Below are 12,581 nucleotides of genomic sequence, written 5' to 3'. Positions count from 1 at the left end.
TTGTAAAGCAGACATTAACTGTTGAAATATATTGAGAGAGCTATGAATTTAGTGCTAATATGGTTTTCAAAATTAGTATTTCATGACAATGTGATCATTTGATAATGAATTGTGTCACTTCAATGTGAGTCAGACATAGCCCAGTATGATAAGCCCAGTACTTGGGAGGTTGAGACAGGAGGAGAGCAAGTTCAAAAGATTTCAGGAACCTAGTGAAATCTTGGTTCTAGATTCTAGATAAAATGTGGGGTGGGGTGTAGCTCAGAAGGATAATGCCCTGATTAAATCCCTAGGACCACAAAGAGAGGAGAGAGAGAGAGAGAGAGAAAAGAAGAAGAAGAAGAAGAAGAAGAAGAAGAAGAAGAAGAAGAAGAAGAAGAAGAAGAAGAAGAAGAAGAAGAAGAAGAAAGAAGAAGGAGGAGGAGGAGGAGGAGGAGGAGGAGGAGGAGGAGGAGGGAGTCAGCCATTTGTATGGAATTGTTCTGAAAGTTACTTAAAGATATGTCTATGTCTAACTTCTATAAGTGAACACTATTCAGTGTGGATAATAAATAAGAATTTGGGAAATATTAAACATAGAAATTAGGTACTTGAGCTTTCAAAATGACTTACAAGAGACGTAGGGTGTAAAACATGAATTCTTTCTGACACAAAGAGTTTAAATAATTCATGAAATTTGTCTAAACTACTGTATATGCCTCAACCATTCAGCCATACACCTACAAATGATGCTAAACAAAGATCTGATACTTTCATGTTAAAAAACACTCTATTACATATATGCTTAAACAAATTTGTTAGGAAATAGTATGTTACAGTACACACACACACACATACACACACACACACACACACACAGAGCATAAGCATTTCTTCACAAACGGAGTCGTTCATTCAACTTGCAGAAATCATAAAACAATCATTTTTATTTTGATCTTGCATAGAAAAGGTGAGGAAACAATTTTTTTTCTGAAGATAAGAACTGCTGAGAAATCATTAAAACCTTGGAAATATTAAAAAAATTCACAGGGCAAATCTCTAAATTCATAGAGATCCAAGAAGCACACTTGTCAATATTACAAGTGAAGCTAATGTTGAGTTTTGGAAATGTCAATGTCATTGACTCTTTGAACTTGTGTGACAAGTTCTGCATGAGAAATGGAGTTTCATTTAAATTCAAAAGTATTTTATAGATTCTGTATGATAGAAAAAAAGAAAAGAAAGCTAGTGCATATCTGTGACTGGCTACAAGATCCCAGCAATTATCTGGTCCACACAACAACCATATCCTTGAACCTGACCTGCCATATTTGGAACAAACCCTCTGCCAGCTCAAACTACCACTAACATAGAGAAATGAGATTTACTAATATAGGTGTAAGCATGCGCGCGCGCGCACACACACACACACACACACACACACACACACACACTCCATTCTTAAAGTATTGCAAATAAAGATGCTCAAAAGATATGATCCATCCAGAAAAGGCAATTCCACATAATAAAGAGAAGAAACATTTATGCTAATGTTAGATTATTATGAAAATAAACATCTGGCTGTTAAAGCTGAATGTTTTGGTGAGAGCCCAATGTCCAGGTGTTGAAAAATTAATCAACTTTATTATTAGAAGTTTAGTGTTATTGTGTGGGGGTGTGTCATATCTTGGTAGATAGAAACAATGCTAATTCTGCAGATGTATGAGAGCAGTCTAAGAGAAAATGCCCACTGTTTCATGGTCAAGTAACATATTCATTTTTTTGTAATATTTTTTAAAGCATCGACCTACAGTGCTATTTCTTTTTTTAGGGGGGAAAAATCTGACTTTTGTCAGGTAAGCTGCTTGGCAAATAGTAAGTTTAATTCCTAACACCCACATGAGGCACAAGAATAGTTGGATTAACAACTCCAGTGTCATGCTGTCAGCTGCTGTTTATTTAAATTAAAATGTCACCATCCAGAAATAAATTAGGAAGTTGAAAAATGATAAATTTCTTAAACATACAGTACTTTGGCACCTTGTTAAAATAAATCTATTACATTGTGGTTTTGTAGAACTTTACATAGGCTATTTCCATTTTGACATTCAGAGTATAGCAGATTCTTGTTTTTTTTAATTTTTATTCTTCTTCTTAAACTCTACCTCCCTCCCCTTTTTCCCTCCCTTTCTCTCCCTCCCATCCCTTCTTTCCTTTCTTTTATTCCTTCCTTCCTTTTTACCTTTTGGTCTTTCTGTTTTTTCTCCCTTTTTCTTTTCTGTATCTACATTGTTCCTATCTTTGCTATATGAGGCAGGTAAAACATAAATACCATCAATACACAATTATTAGGTGCTTTATGTGCATGAATAAGTCATGTTCATCTTATGCTGATCTAAATATATCTACATTTGTACAGATTTCAGTAGTAACTTCCTAAGACTTCCACTGATCTTCCGGTGATCTACTATTATTTTTTATTTGTATGTTGGATATAAAACAAAAATCCTCTCCCCATAAACTTTTCACTCGCTTTCTGTCATGTAAAGGCTAAAATCTAGGCTTTGTCACCCTAAGAGAGTACCCAGTTATCGCCCATGTCCCAGTATTTTTTAAACATTGATTTGGCTCTGGGTTCATGGCACAGCAGACCGTTCCACTTTTAGGAGCCAATTTGGTCTAAGTAGGAAGAGAATTAACATCTGAGGGAAAAAAAATTCACTTTCTGGTCCCATTTGGATGATGTGTTTCTTGCCTGTGACTTTGCAGCTCATAAATGATGCAAATGCACACTATAATGCAGGTTAATTAAATATGAGACAGTTGTATACAAACATATTCAGCATTAACAACATGGAGATATTTACTTGGCCGGGTTTTCCATTTTCACATAAAAATGCCTCATATTCGGATGCGAACTCAGGGGCGTTGTCATTGACATCCAGCACTTTAATAGCAACAGGCACTCGTGATATCTGACTGTGGTTCCCTATGGGAAGGAAAAGATAACATCAGCATTGAGGGCATTTCATGGTAACTTGCAACTCAACTTTCCCTTTCTGTGTCTATTTGTCTATTTCCACTTCTCCTAATTAGGATGTTTTCAACATGGTGTGTATGGAATCTGACCAGTCAATAAGGAAAAATAGCAAGTGTCTGACCACTAAAAAAAACCCAAATCATTGTTCCTAACACCATTTGCTGGAATACAGCTTGCAAAAGGCCATATCTGAATAAATTGAGAGTTCTTTCCTCAATGAAGCAAGCTTTATTTTATTGATAAATTTCATTATGTAAAAGAAAATCATTGTATGCAGCAAAGATTTATCTTTATCTTGGGCAGAACACAGCCCATTTTGTGTTATTACTTCTTTTTCTGGGTATAGCTATAACCAGAAAATCCAGCATAAGGCCAAAACTAAATCACTCATTGAAAAGGGCCCTTAATAATCATAAAAGGGTTCAATTTAAAGACAGGGAATCACACAATTTTCTTAATTTTTTTCACTGAAAGCGACATTGGAGTATTTTTTATAAGAGCAGCCCAAGTTATGTTCCCACTGTCATTTTATAAAGAATCTCATCGATGAAAATAGATAATAATTTTGTGATATTTACAGGTTAATATTTATTAGCAGATACCTAAATAAATAAACCTTAAATCTTAAACCTTTTGATAAAATTGCATGTATGCACATGCACATACATACACATACATACACTCAAAGGTCCGATCCATAAATACATTGCTGATTTGGGCCATGTTATGATTTTCTGCTTGTAATAAATGGAATAGAGTCTGACTCTGAGTGTACCATGAAATAATCTTTTGATCTGTTGTAAATTATACAGAATGCATTGGAAATGGCCAATTATTTATTTGTGTTTGTGTGGTACTGAATATTTATAAGCATGCCAAGAGGGAAAAAATGTTTGGTGTTTGAATATGAACAAACACACTTGCATTTGATGTACAAACTTCTCCTTTTGACAACTGATTAAATTCAGATCCCTCGAACCTTTCAATTCTCAAAAACTGTTTCTTTGTTAAATATGCAAGTAATTTTTTAAAGCATGCACTAAATGACCATGCATCTGCCACAGTTTTATAGAGAGTCAACCCAGCGGCTCTCCCTCATGATAGGAACTCAGTTAACTTCCACAGCTACTCTCTGACATGATAATTTTGTTAATTATGGATGTCTGATCACCATCCCATGGCATTTTTACCATATTAGAAATGGAATAAAACCTCGCTTCCTGCAAATCAAGTAATTTTATCAAATATCTCACATGCTATGCCCTTTTTCTTTTGCTATTTTATGTCTAATAAATTGATTCATTCTTCACTCCGAGAGAAATCGTGTATCTCCTTAGTTTTGATGGAATAAAGAGTCTAAAAAAAGTATGTAACACATGTCTTGAAGACAAGGAACTGACATTTTATGCTTTATCTACTAGACAAAACTCTGCAAAGGTTACAACTTTAAATGCAGTATGATTGGGTCCTTAAGGGTTTATGTCTCTTTTCTACTTTTCTACCCTAACCATGAGCTTAAAAGCAACTCCTGGAAAGGAAAAGGAAGTATAGTGTTTGCAATAAACAAAATTTGGAGCCCTGTCTTTGCCTTCTGTAACCAATGCGAACCTGAGCAAGTTATTTAACCTCATTTTATTCCCAAGGAAACTGAAAGTAAAGAACTTGACACTTTATTTATAGAATATTATAAATACTATACGAGAAAAAATAAAACTGCTCACAAAGTACTAGGCACATATTCAAGGGTATTCTAGGCTTTGTCTTTTGCCTTGCCAACAATGTCAACACCCTGTCCATCAAGTGTTTATGTGGGGCAAAATATTTCCCATAATCATCATCTCATTGAATTCTAAAAAAATAAGCATGAAGTACGTAGAAGGATCCTCAGATCTTAGACATAGAAACTGACACGTCCAGTATTATATACCAGTATGTAATAGGATGAGGCAAGAGGATGGAAGGTTTGAGACCACCCTCAACAACTTGCTAAAATCTTAGTTTAAAATTTAAAATAAATTCAGTTGAGCAGAAGGTATAGCTCCAAGACTGACTACCCCTGGGTTCAGTTTCTACACACACACACACACACACACACACACACACACACACACACACAATTGTAACTCTGAAATGCAACGCTGACCTTCCAAACATGAGCCATTTCCAGAGGACAACATGAATGAAGTCATATATTTATGTAACTAATCACTACCATCTCCTCAAATTTTTATTGGGTTGTTAAAAGGATTTATCTCAAGGTTGACTAATATTTGAAGTTTGAAGTCTGAATTCAAATATAAGGCTGACTATATCTAATAGATCACACTATTAGTAACATTTTTAGAAGTGCACTCATAATTTGCAGCCCTCCCTGAGAAACAACATAATTAAATGGCCGTAATTTTTCTTATGGCTCTATTTCACTCCAGCAAAATCTCTTTCAGGGATCAGTTTTCTTTCACGATTCTTTTCATTTTAACTCCAAGAACTGTTAGTTATTCGTTTATTTTCTCGATATGCATCCTTCCCATTCTATGCCCTGGACCAATTCTTGTGAATATAGAAACATTCTATTAGATAGTCTGTGTTTAATCTAACCATTTAATTAACAAAGAGCCAATAATCTATCTAGACTAGATATATTGAATGTACAGAATAAAGAATGAATAATTAGTGTATACTCTCAGAAAAACAGAAAATATAAAGCAAAGATGTCCTACTATTTAAACTGTGTTTATGCTATTTGTGAATTGAAGAAAATGTTAATTTTTTAGTCAGATTCAATGATGAGATTCATTGGACTAACTTTAATAACACAGTGCTTTGTGTGTTCCCTCTCATGTCATATGCACACAAACGTACACACACACACACACACACACACACACACAACATGCAAACATGTATAAACAGATATTTTTCTCACTATTTTTGTAAAATGCTAATTATATCGAAGTCTATCTTCTCAGTTTTCCTCACTTTCTCTTTTGTTATATTTTTGTTTTGTTTTTGTTGGTACTGGGAATTGAACACAGAGATATTATATCTTTGAGGTATACCTCCAGCCCTTTTTATATTTTTGTTTTTTGTTTTTTGTTTTGGTGGTGGTACTGGGGATGGAACCCAAAGGCTCTCTACCTCCAGGCTATACTTCCAGACCTATTTTATATTTTATTTGGAAACAGGGTCTCACTAAGTGCTGAGAGCCTCACTAAGTAGCTGAGGCTGGCGTCGAACCTGTGAGATCCTCCTATCTCAGCCTCCCAAGTGCAGGGATTGCAAGCATGCGCCATCACACCTGGCTTAGTTTTTATTTTAAAAGAGGATCTCACTAGGTTGCTGAGAGTCTCACTAAGTTATTGAAGCTGGCCTTAAACTCATAATCCTCCTCTCTCAGTCTTCCAAGTACCTGCATTACAAGAATGTAGCACCATGCATATTTTTTTTTCCTTCTCTTACTCTCACAATTGAAATAAATTACAGTAATTAATCATGCCTATGTGATGAGTAGATGATTAAATTCAAGCATGAAAGATAGAAAAGTTCCATGAGTTCCATGAGTTCCATGATGAAAATCGGGGGCAATTTTCAACATTAATGTATATTTTCTCATATGTATTTTTGAGACAAAATCATACTTATCTGTTCCAGGGGCCCAAAGTATAATACCGATTTTGTGTTTGTGTTTGTATGTGTGAGTGTATGAGTGTGTGTGCATATGTGTGTGTAAACAAAGTAGGATTGGGGAGCTATCGCTTAACATTGTTGGAACTCAATACACAACAAAGAATGTCCTTCCCATGAATCTTATTTCACTCTTCTCAGCACCTCTATAATTATTTTAATAATAAAAATCAATGAGGACTTTGAAAATTATTTTGTTTTTGTCTTTAATTTCACCTATTGAAATCTCAGAATTAACTCTGGAATATACTTTTCATAGCTATAATACATTTTGTGCACTTAAAATTTTTTTTCAAATTTACTAACTTAAGAAATTAATGTCTTCTTATTTAATTTCATTGCATATTTGTCTAGGTTTTATTTATTTATTTATTTATTTATTTATTTATTTACTTATTTAATTATCTATTTATTTATTGTGTGGTGCTGCAGATGGCATCCCAGGTCTCATTCATGTTAGAGGCATGCCATACCACTGAGCTACATCCTAGCAGTGTTTCCTTTCTATTTAATATATTAGAGTATTTTAATTAAAATATTTTAAAGAAAACCTGAACTTTTTTCATTGCACTACAAAGTGAAATTATAATAAAATATACACGAAGAGTTAGAATTTGTGTAGTCTTGGTTGTCATGTAAAAGACAAGGAAGTTAAACCTAACTAAAAATAATATGATCTTTTTTTTTTTTTGATTACTGAACTTCTTGTGTATCACAGCCCCCTTTTGTAATTGAAAACTACTTTCTGGTACCTGCTTTTCTGCTTTGAAAATTTCTTTGCTGAGAATAGAAACTAAGAAGCTGCCCTCTGTCCAGGTAGCGGGACCAAGGAAAGGAATGGAGATGTTTCTGACATGCAAAGCCTAGTTAAATCTGTATATATGTACTCCTTGCCTTTTGACCCACCCTATCCCTTCTTCTCGTATAAAGTCTATTTGTACCCTGAGTCCTCCCAAGATGGAGACTTAAGATGGAAAGTTTTTTTCTCTATCTTCCTTAGGGCTGGCTTTCAATAAACCTGTTTTTCCTCTCCAACCTTTACCTCCAGAGCTTTTGTGGCACAATGAGCAGCAGGATGGTTGATGCCCAATGTACACTTGCTACCCTCAAGATGGAGCTAAAGTCATATCTCTTTCCCAAACACTTTTCAACACATAGCTCTATTTTGTGTTTTTGTTTGTTGGGTGTGGTGTGTGTGTGTGTGTGTGTGTGTGTGTGTGTGTGTGTGTGTGTGTGTGTTGACGTAGGGTATAATAGCAGGAAAAATTCCACAAACCTATTATATAGAGAGTAAACATTATAGGCAGATCAAATAAAGTTTCCGTAAGAAGATTTATTGAACCTCTCAGTAAGGAAATCTATAGTTCTGAATCAAGATCTATTCGCTCTCTCCACACTCACAATTTAGCAAGATGGGAAATTAATTACAGACTAGGACCACCACCAACAAAGCACATCCCTTTACCCTATCTCAAATCTGTAACTGCAGAGCTATCAGGACAAGGTGTTATCATTTCTCATTCCACCAAAACCCCAGTTTCTGGCTAAGTTCTGGGCCATTGTAGCAGAGAAAGAGACCACCTTTTTCCACCAAGTGATCACTCATGGGACAGAAGCCCGATCTGGGGCCAAGTGTCATTGAGAATATTGCATCCAGATGGCCCTTTTCATGGCTTATAAGAAGGAAGTTTATTCTGGGAAAGGTGAGTCTAGAATACCAATACTACTACCTACCTCTCTTACCAAAGATAGAACTCTTCAAACCGGGATGCTAAGTGGCTAGAGATAAGCAGATGGGCAGGATTGGGAGGGACCTCGTGGGAAAGTTTCTAACATGGCAGGCAAAATGATCACAGATGCATTACATCTTGGCTCAGGAAGAGATAGTGACCTCCCCAAATGCAAATGTATCGGGGTAAAGGTTTCCAGACTGAATAAAACTCAGCATTCACATAGAAGATCCCATGCCTTTTTTCCCACTCCCAGGAAAGAACCTCTTCAGACATTTTGTGTAGACTGTGGCTTCATTACCACATGCCATTTTCCATCCTAGGGAAACCAGTCTTTTCCAGGCTTTCTCATGAACATAATCTGACCATTTTGTGGAATATAACCAAATTTATTATTTGGAATACATCCCCATTTCTTCATCATGACCTTCATTTACACTCTTCTCCCTAAATATAAGTTTTATATCCCCTTATTTCTGCTTTCCATTTTAATCATTTCAGTAAAAGCAAGAACTGAGGGCATTCTTGCTAGGAACGATTATCACCCTACAACAGGGTGCTATGGTTGGATATGGCTCCAGTGTGTCCCAAACTTATCCGTATTGAAATTCTAATTAGGAGGTATTAAGAAGGTAGAAACAGTCTGACTATGGTGTTTAGAATTGGGGATTTTGGAGAGTGAATAGGAGAAGACAATTTTTTAAAGGGTAGAGTTTCCATGATTGAATCCTGATGGTTTTATTAGAAAAGGGAGAGACCAAACAGACAAACACATGGGCACAACTTTTTCTTTCTCTTGCCTTTTGAGTCATTGAGCTCCCTCAGGACTCTGCCAGAAAATAGGCCATCCTCACATGCGGCCCTGCAACTTTTCTCTAGAACCATAAGCCAATATAAATCTCTTTCCCATAGTTACGCCAGCTTAGTTATTTTATTACAATAAAGACAAATAGACTAATGCATAGGATACCACTTAGAAAGACCTTCCAGAGCCATAACATAGATATTTTCTTAAGAGTAGAAGAGAGAATTAGGCTAGAAAAAGAGAAAGTTCTAAATCTCCTAGTGTGGTACTGACTTCATTAAAAAAAAAATGGGAAGTACAAGGCTAATGGTTATCTTAAGATGGTAAAAGTGGTTGTGTAAGGCAAATAGAAGAATACTGCTAAATTTAGCAGATTCTTAAGACATATGGGCTCAACTATTGACTGTCTACTTGGTAAGCAGAGGAGGCAAAAGATTCCGCTGGTAGGAGCTCTCCAGGAGTAATAAAGAGTCTCAAGGACTTCCCTAGAAAAATGTCCCTTCAATACAGCCTACATATAAGTAGATCATTCTCTGCAGAGAACTATGCCCCAGGGCATTTGGAAACAATCGCATAATTATCTGGCAATTAGTAGAGGCTAAAAGAAAAACTTACCCTATACTTGGGAGACCGAGATAGGAGAATCGCAGGTTGGAGGATAGCCTCAGCAACTTAGTGAAACCCTGTTATGTAGAATATATTCTACATTTTCATATATACCTAATTTAAAAAAATATTTAGAATATTTATCGTTTCCAATAATTACATGCTTTCTAATATTTTTGCAAACCATTGCCTAAGCACATCACCAGAAAATTATTGTTGTCTTTTAATTAATTTTTATTGTAAATAAATAATTAGTAGCCAGGCTTGGTGGCACACGCTTGTAATCCCCACGCTTGGGAGGCGGAGACAGGAGGATCACGTAGTTTCGAAGCCAGCCCTGTGCACTGGCTTAAGAGACCCTGTTTCCAAATAAAAAAAAGTATAAAAATAGGTCTGGGAGTGTATGTAGCCTAGAAGTAGAAGGGTTTCCAGGAACCCCAGTACCACCAAAATAAATAAATAAATAAAAATAATAATAATTATTAAAATTAATTACAACAAAAATTTAAAAAAAGGTCTGGGGTAGTAGCTCAGGTTTGAAGGTCCCTGGGTCCAACCTCCAGTACTAAAAAAAACAACAAAAAACAAAATGAACAAACAAACAACAACAAAAAAAAAACACTTGGTCAGGAAAAGAAAGAGTGCTTCCAAAGATACTGTTTTCTCCAGTATTTGTGGAAATATCTACAACTGTGCTTTCTGAAAAGAAAGTCAGAAGTCTTACTTGCTGGAGAAAATATATTCCATTAAAGTAAGCTATAAAGCCACTAAAAATAAACAAATTATATGTTTAAACCCAGGAGAATAGGATGATAACTACAAATGTCATATATTAGTTTCTAAAATATCCAGTTTCCAACAAATAAGCTAAAATACATTAAAACAACAAAACAAGGCAGCAAATATGAATGTATGGCCCATAATCCAAAACAAGGCAGTAAAAATAAATTACACGTAAGAGTGATTGTGTCAGATTAAACAAACAGTTCTCAGTAGGTACTATAAATATTTTCAAAGAACCAAAGGAAGTAATGTTTAAAGAAATGAAGGAAGGAATGATGGTGATTCAAATCAAATATCTTAAGGAAGATAGAAATTATTTTCTCATAAACAAACAGAAATTCTCTAAATGAAAAATACAGTAACCAGAATAAAAAATTTACTGGATATATATATATATATATATATATATATATATATATATATATATATATATTTAACTGATCAGAGAAACAAACCTGAAGACAGATGAATAAAGATTATCCAATACAAAACAGGTTAAATTCAGAGTAAAAAAAATGAAGAGCCTCAGATAAATATTTGACCATGTTAAATGTTGTAATATTTTCATAATAGGAATAACAGAAAAAGAGGACAAAGAAAATAAAGAGGAAAAATTATTTTAAAAAATAATGCTTGAAACTCCCCAAATTTATTAGAAAACACCAGTCTATATCTCCATGATATTCTTCTAACAAATTCCAAGTAGTATAAACACAAAGAGATATATAGTATATTATACTAAAAATGTGGAATGACAAATTCCAGGAGAACATTTTGAAACAGTATGAATGTAGAAAGATAAAATGATACAACCAAAAATGCATTACCTTAGAACTCCAGTAAGACCAACAACAATTTTTTAGATTTTTTTTAGAACTGATAGAGGCTAGAAGAATTTAGATAATGTATTGAAGGTATTAAAAAAAAAAAAACAAGAGCAGGCCCATATCTATCAAAATTCAAAATGAAGGTCAGATTAAAACATTTAGTAGTAAGTATATTAAAACATCTGTTAAAACCATACGCTACAAAAAAATGATAAAATAAATTCTTGTTAGTCTTGAATTGAAAATGAGATGTCAAACATTAACACAAATCCACGTAAAACAAAATTAAGTAGAAATGATGAAAATAATTATATAATTATACATTTCCTTTCCTTTCTTCTTTTCATTGTTTTAAAAAACAATTAGGCTGGGCATGGTGGTGCATGCTTGTAATCCCCTGGCTTGGGAGGCAGAGATAGGAGGATCATGTAGGTTCGAAGCCAACCTCGCTGGCTTAAGAGACCCTGTTTCCAAAGAAAATATAAAATAGGTCTGGTAGTGTAGCCCGGAGGTAGAAGGGTTCCATCCCCACCATCCCCAGTACCACCAAAAACAAACAAACAAAAAATTAGAAAAAAAAGAAGAGCCTACAGAATGAGAGATCTTTGGCAGCTATCCCTCTGATACAGGACTAATATCTAGAATACAGAAAGAATTTAAAAGGTTTAATACTAAAACATCAAGAAATGGGCAACTGAACTAAATAGACAATTCACAAAAGAAGAGATACAAATGGCCAATAAGTACATGAAAAATAGTCAACATCACTGGCAATCAAGGAGATTCAAATCAAAACTACATTGAGATTCCATCAATTTCATCTAACCCCAATTAGAATGGTAATTATCAAAAAGTCAAACAACAATAAATGCTGTAAGGATTTGGGAAAATTGGAACTCTTCTAAACTGTCAGAGGGAGTGAAAATTAGTGTAACTACTGTGGAGATCAGTGTGGATATTCCTAAGAAAATAGTGAGAAGATCCACCATATGATTCAGCTATCCCACTCCTGGGTATCTTTCCATAAAGTCTAAAATCAGAAAATTATAGTAATGCGTTCATATCTAAGCCGCACAATTCACATAGCCATTATGGAACCAACCAAGACGCTCATCAACAGATGAATG

General features: G+C 34.7%; 1 protein-coding gene across 1 annotated transcript in view; it reads right to left on the bottom strand.

Moving 5' to 3' along the window:
- The window catches only part of CDH8 (cadherin 8), a gene marked incomplete at both ends in the record, with an annotated part of 366,073 nt that overhangs the window by 66,539 nt on the left and 286,953 nt on the right, over positions 1–12,581 (bottom strand). Inside the window, one exon of the mRNA XM_080704548.1 lies at positions 2,847–2,968. Coding sequence (XP_080560674.1) covers positions 2,847–2,968 — 122 coding nt within the window. The remainder of the gene's footprint in view (positions 1–2,846; positions 2,969–12,581) is intronic.

Source organism: Muscardinus avellanarius (genome assembly GCF_963383645.1).
Source record: "Muscardinus avellanarius genome assembly, chromosome: 10".
Lineage (NCBI taxonomy): Eukaryota > Metazoa > Chordata > Mammalia > Rodentia > Gliridae > Muscardinus > Muscardinus avellanarius.
Note: the sequence above shows the minus strand (reverse complement) of the source record. Positions and strands in the feature narration are given on the sequence as shown.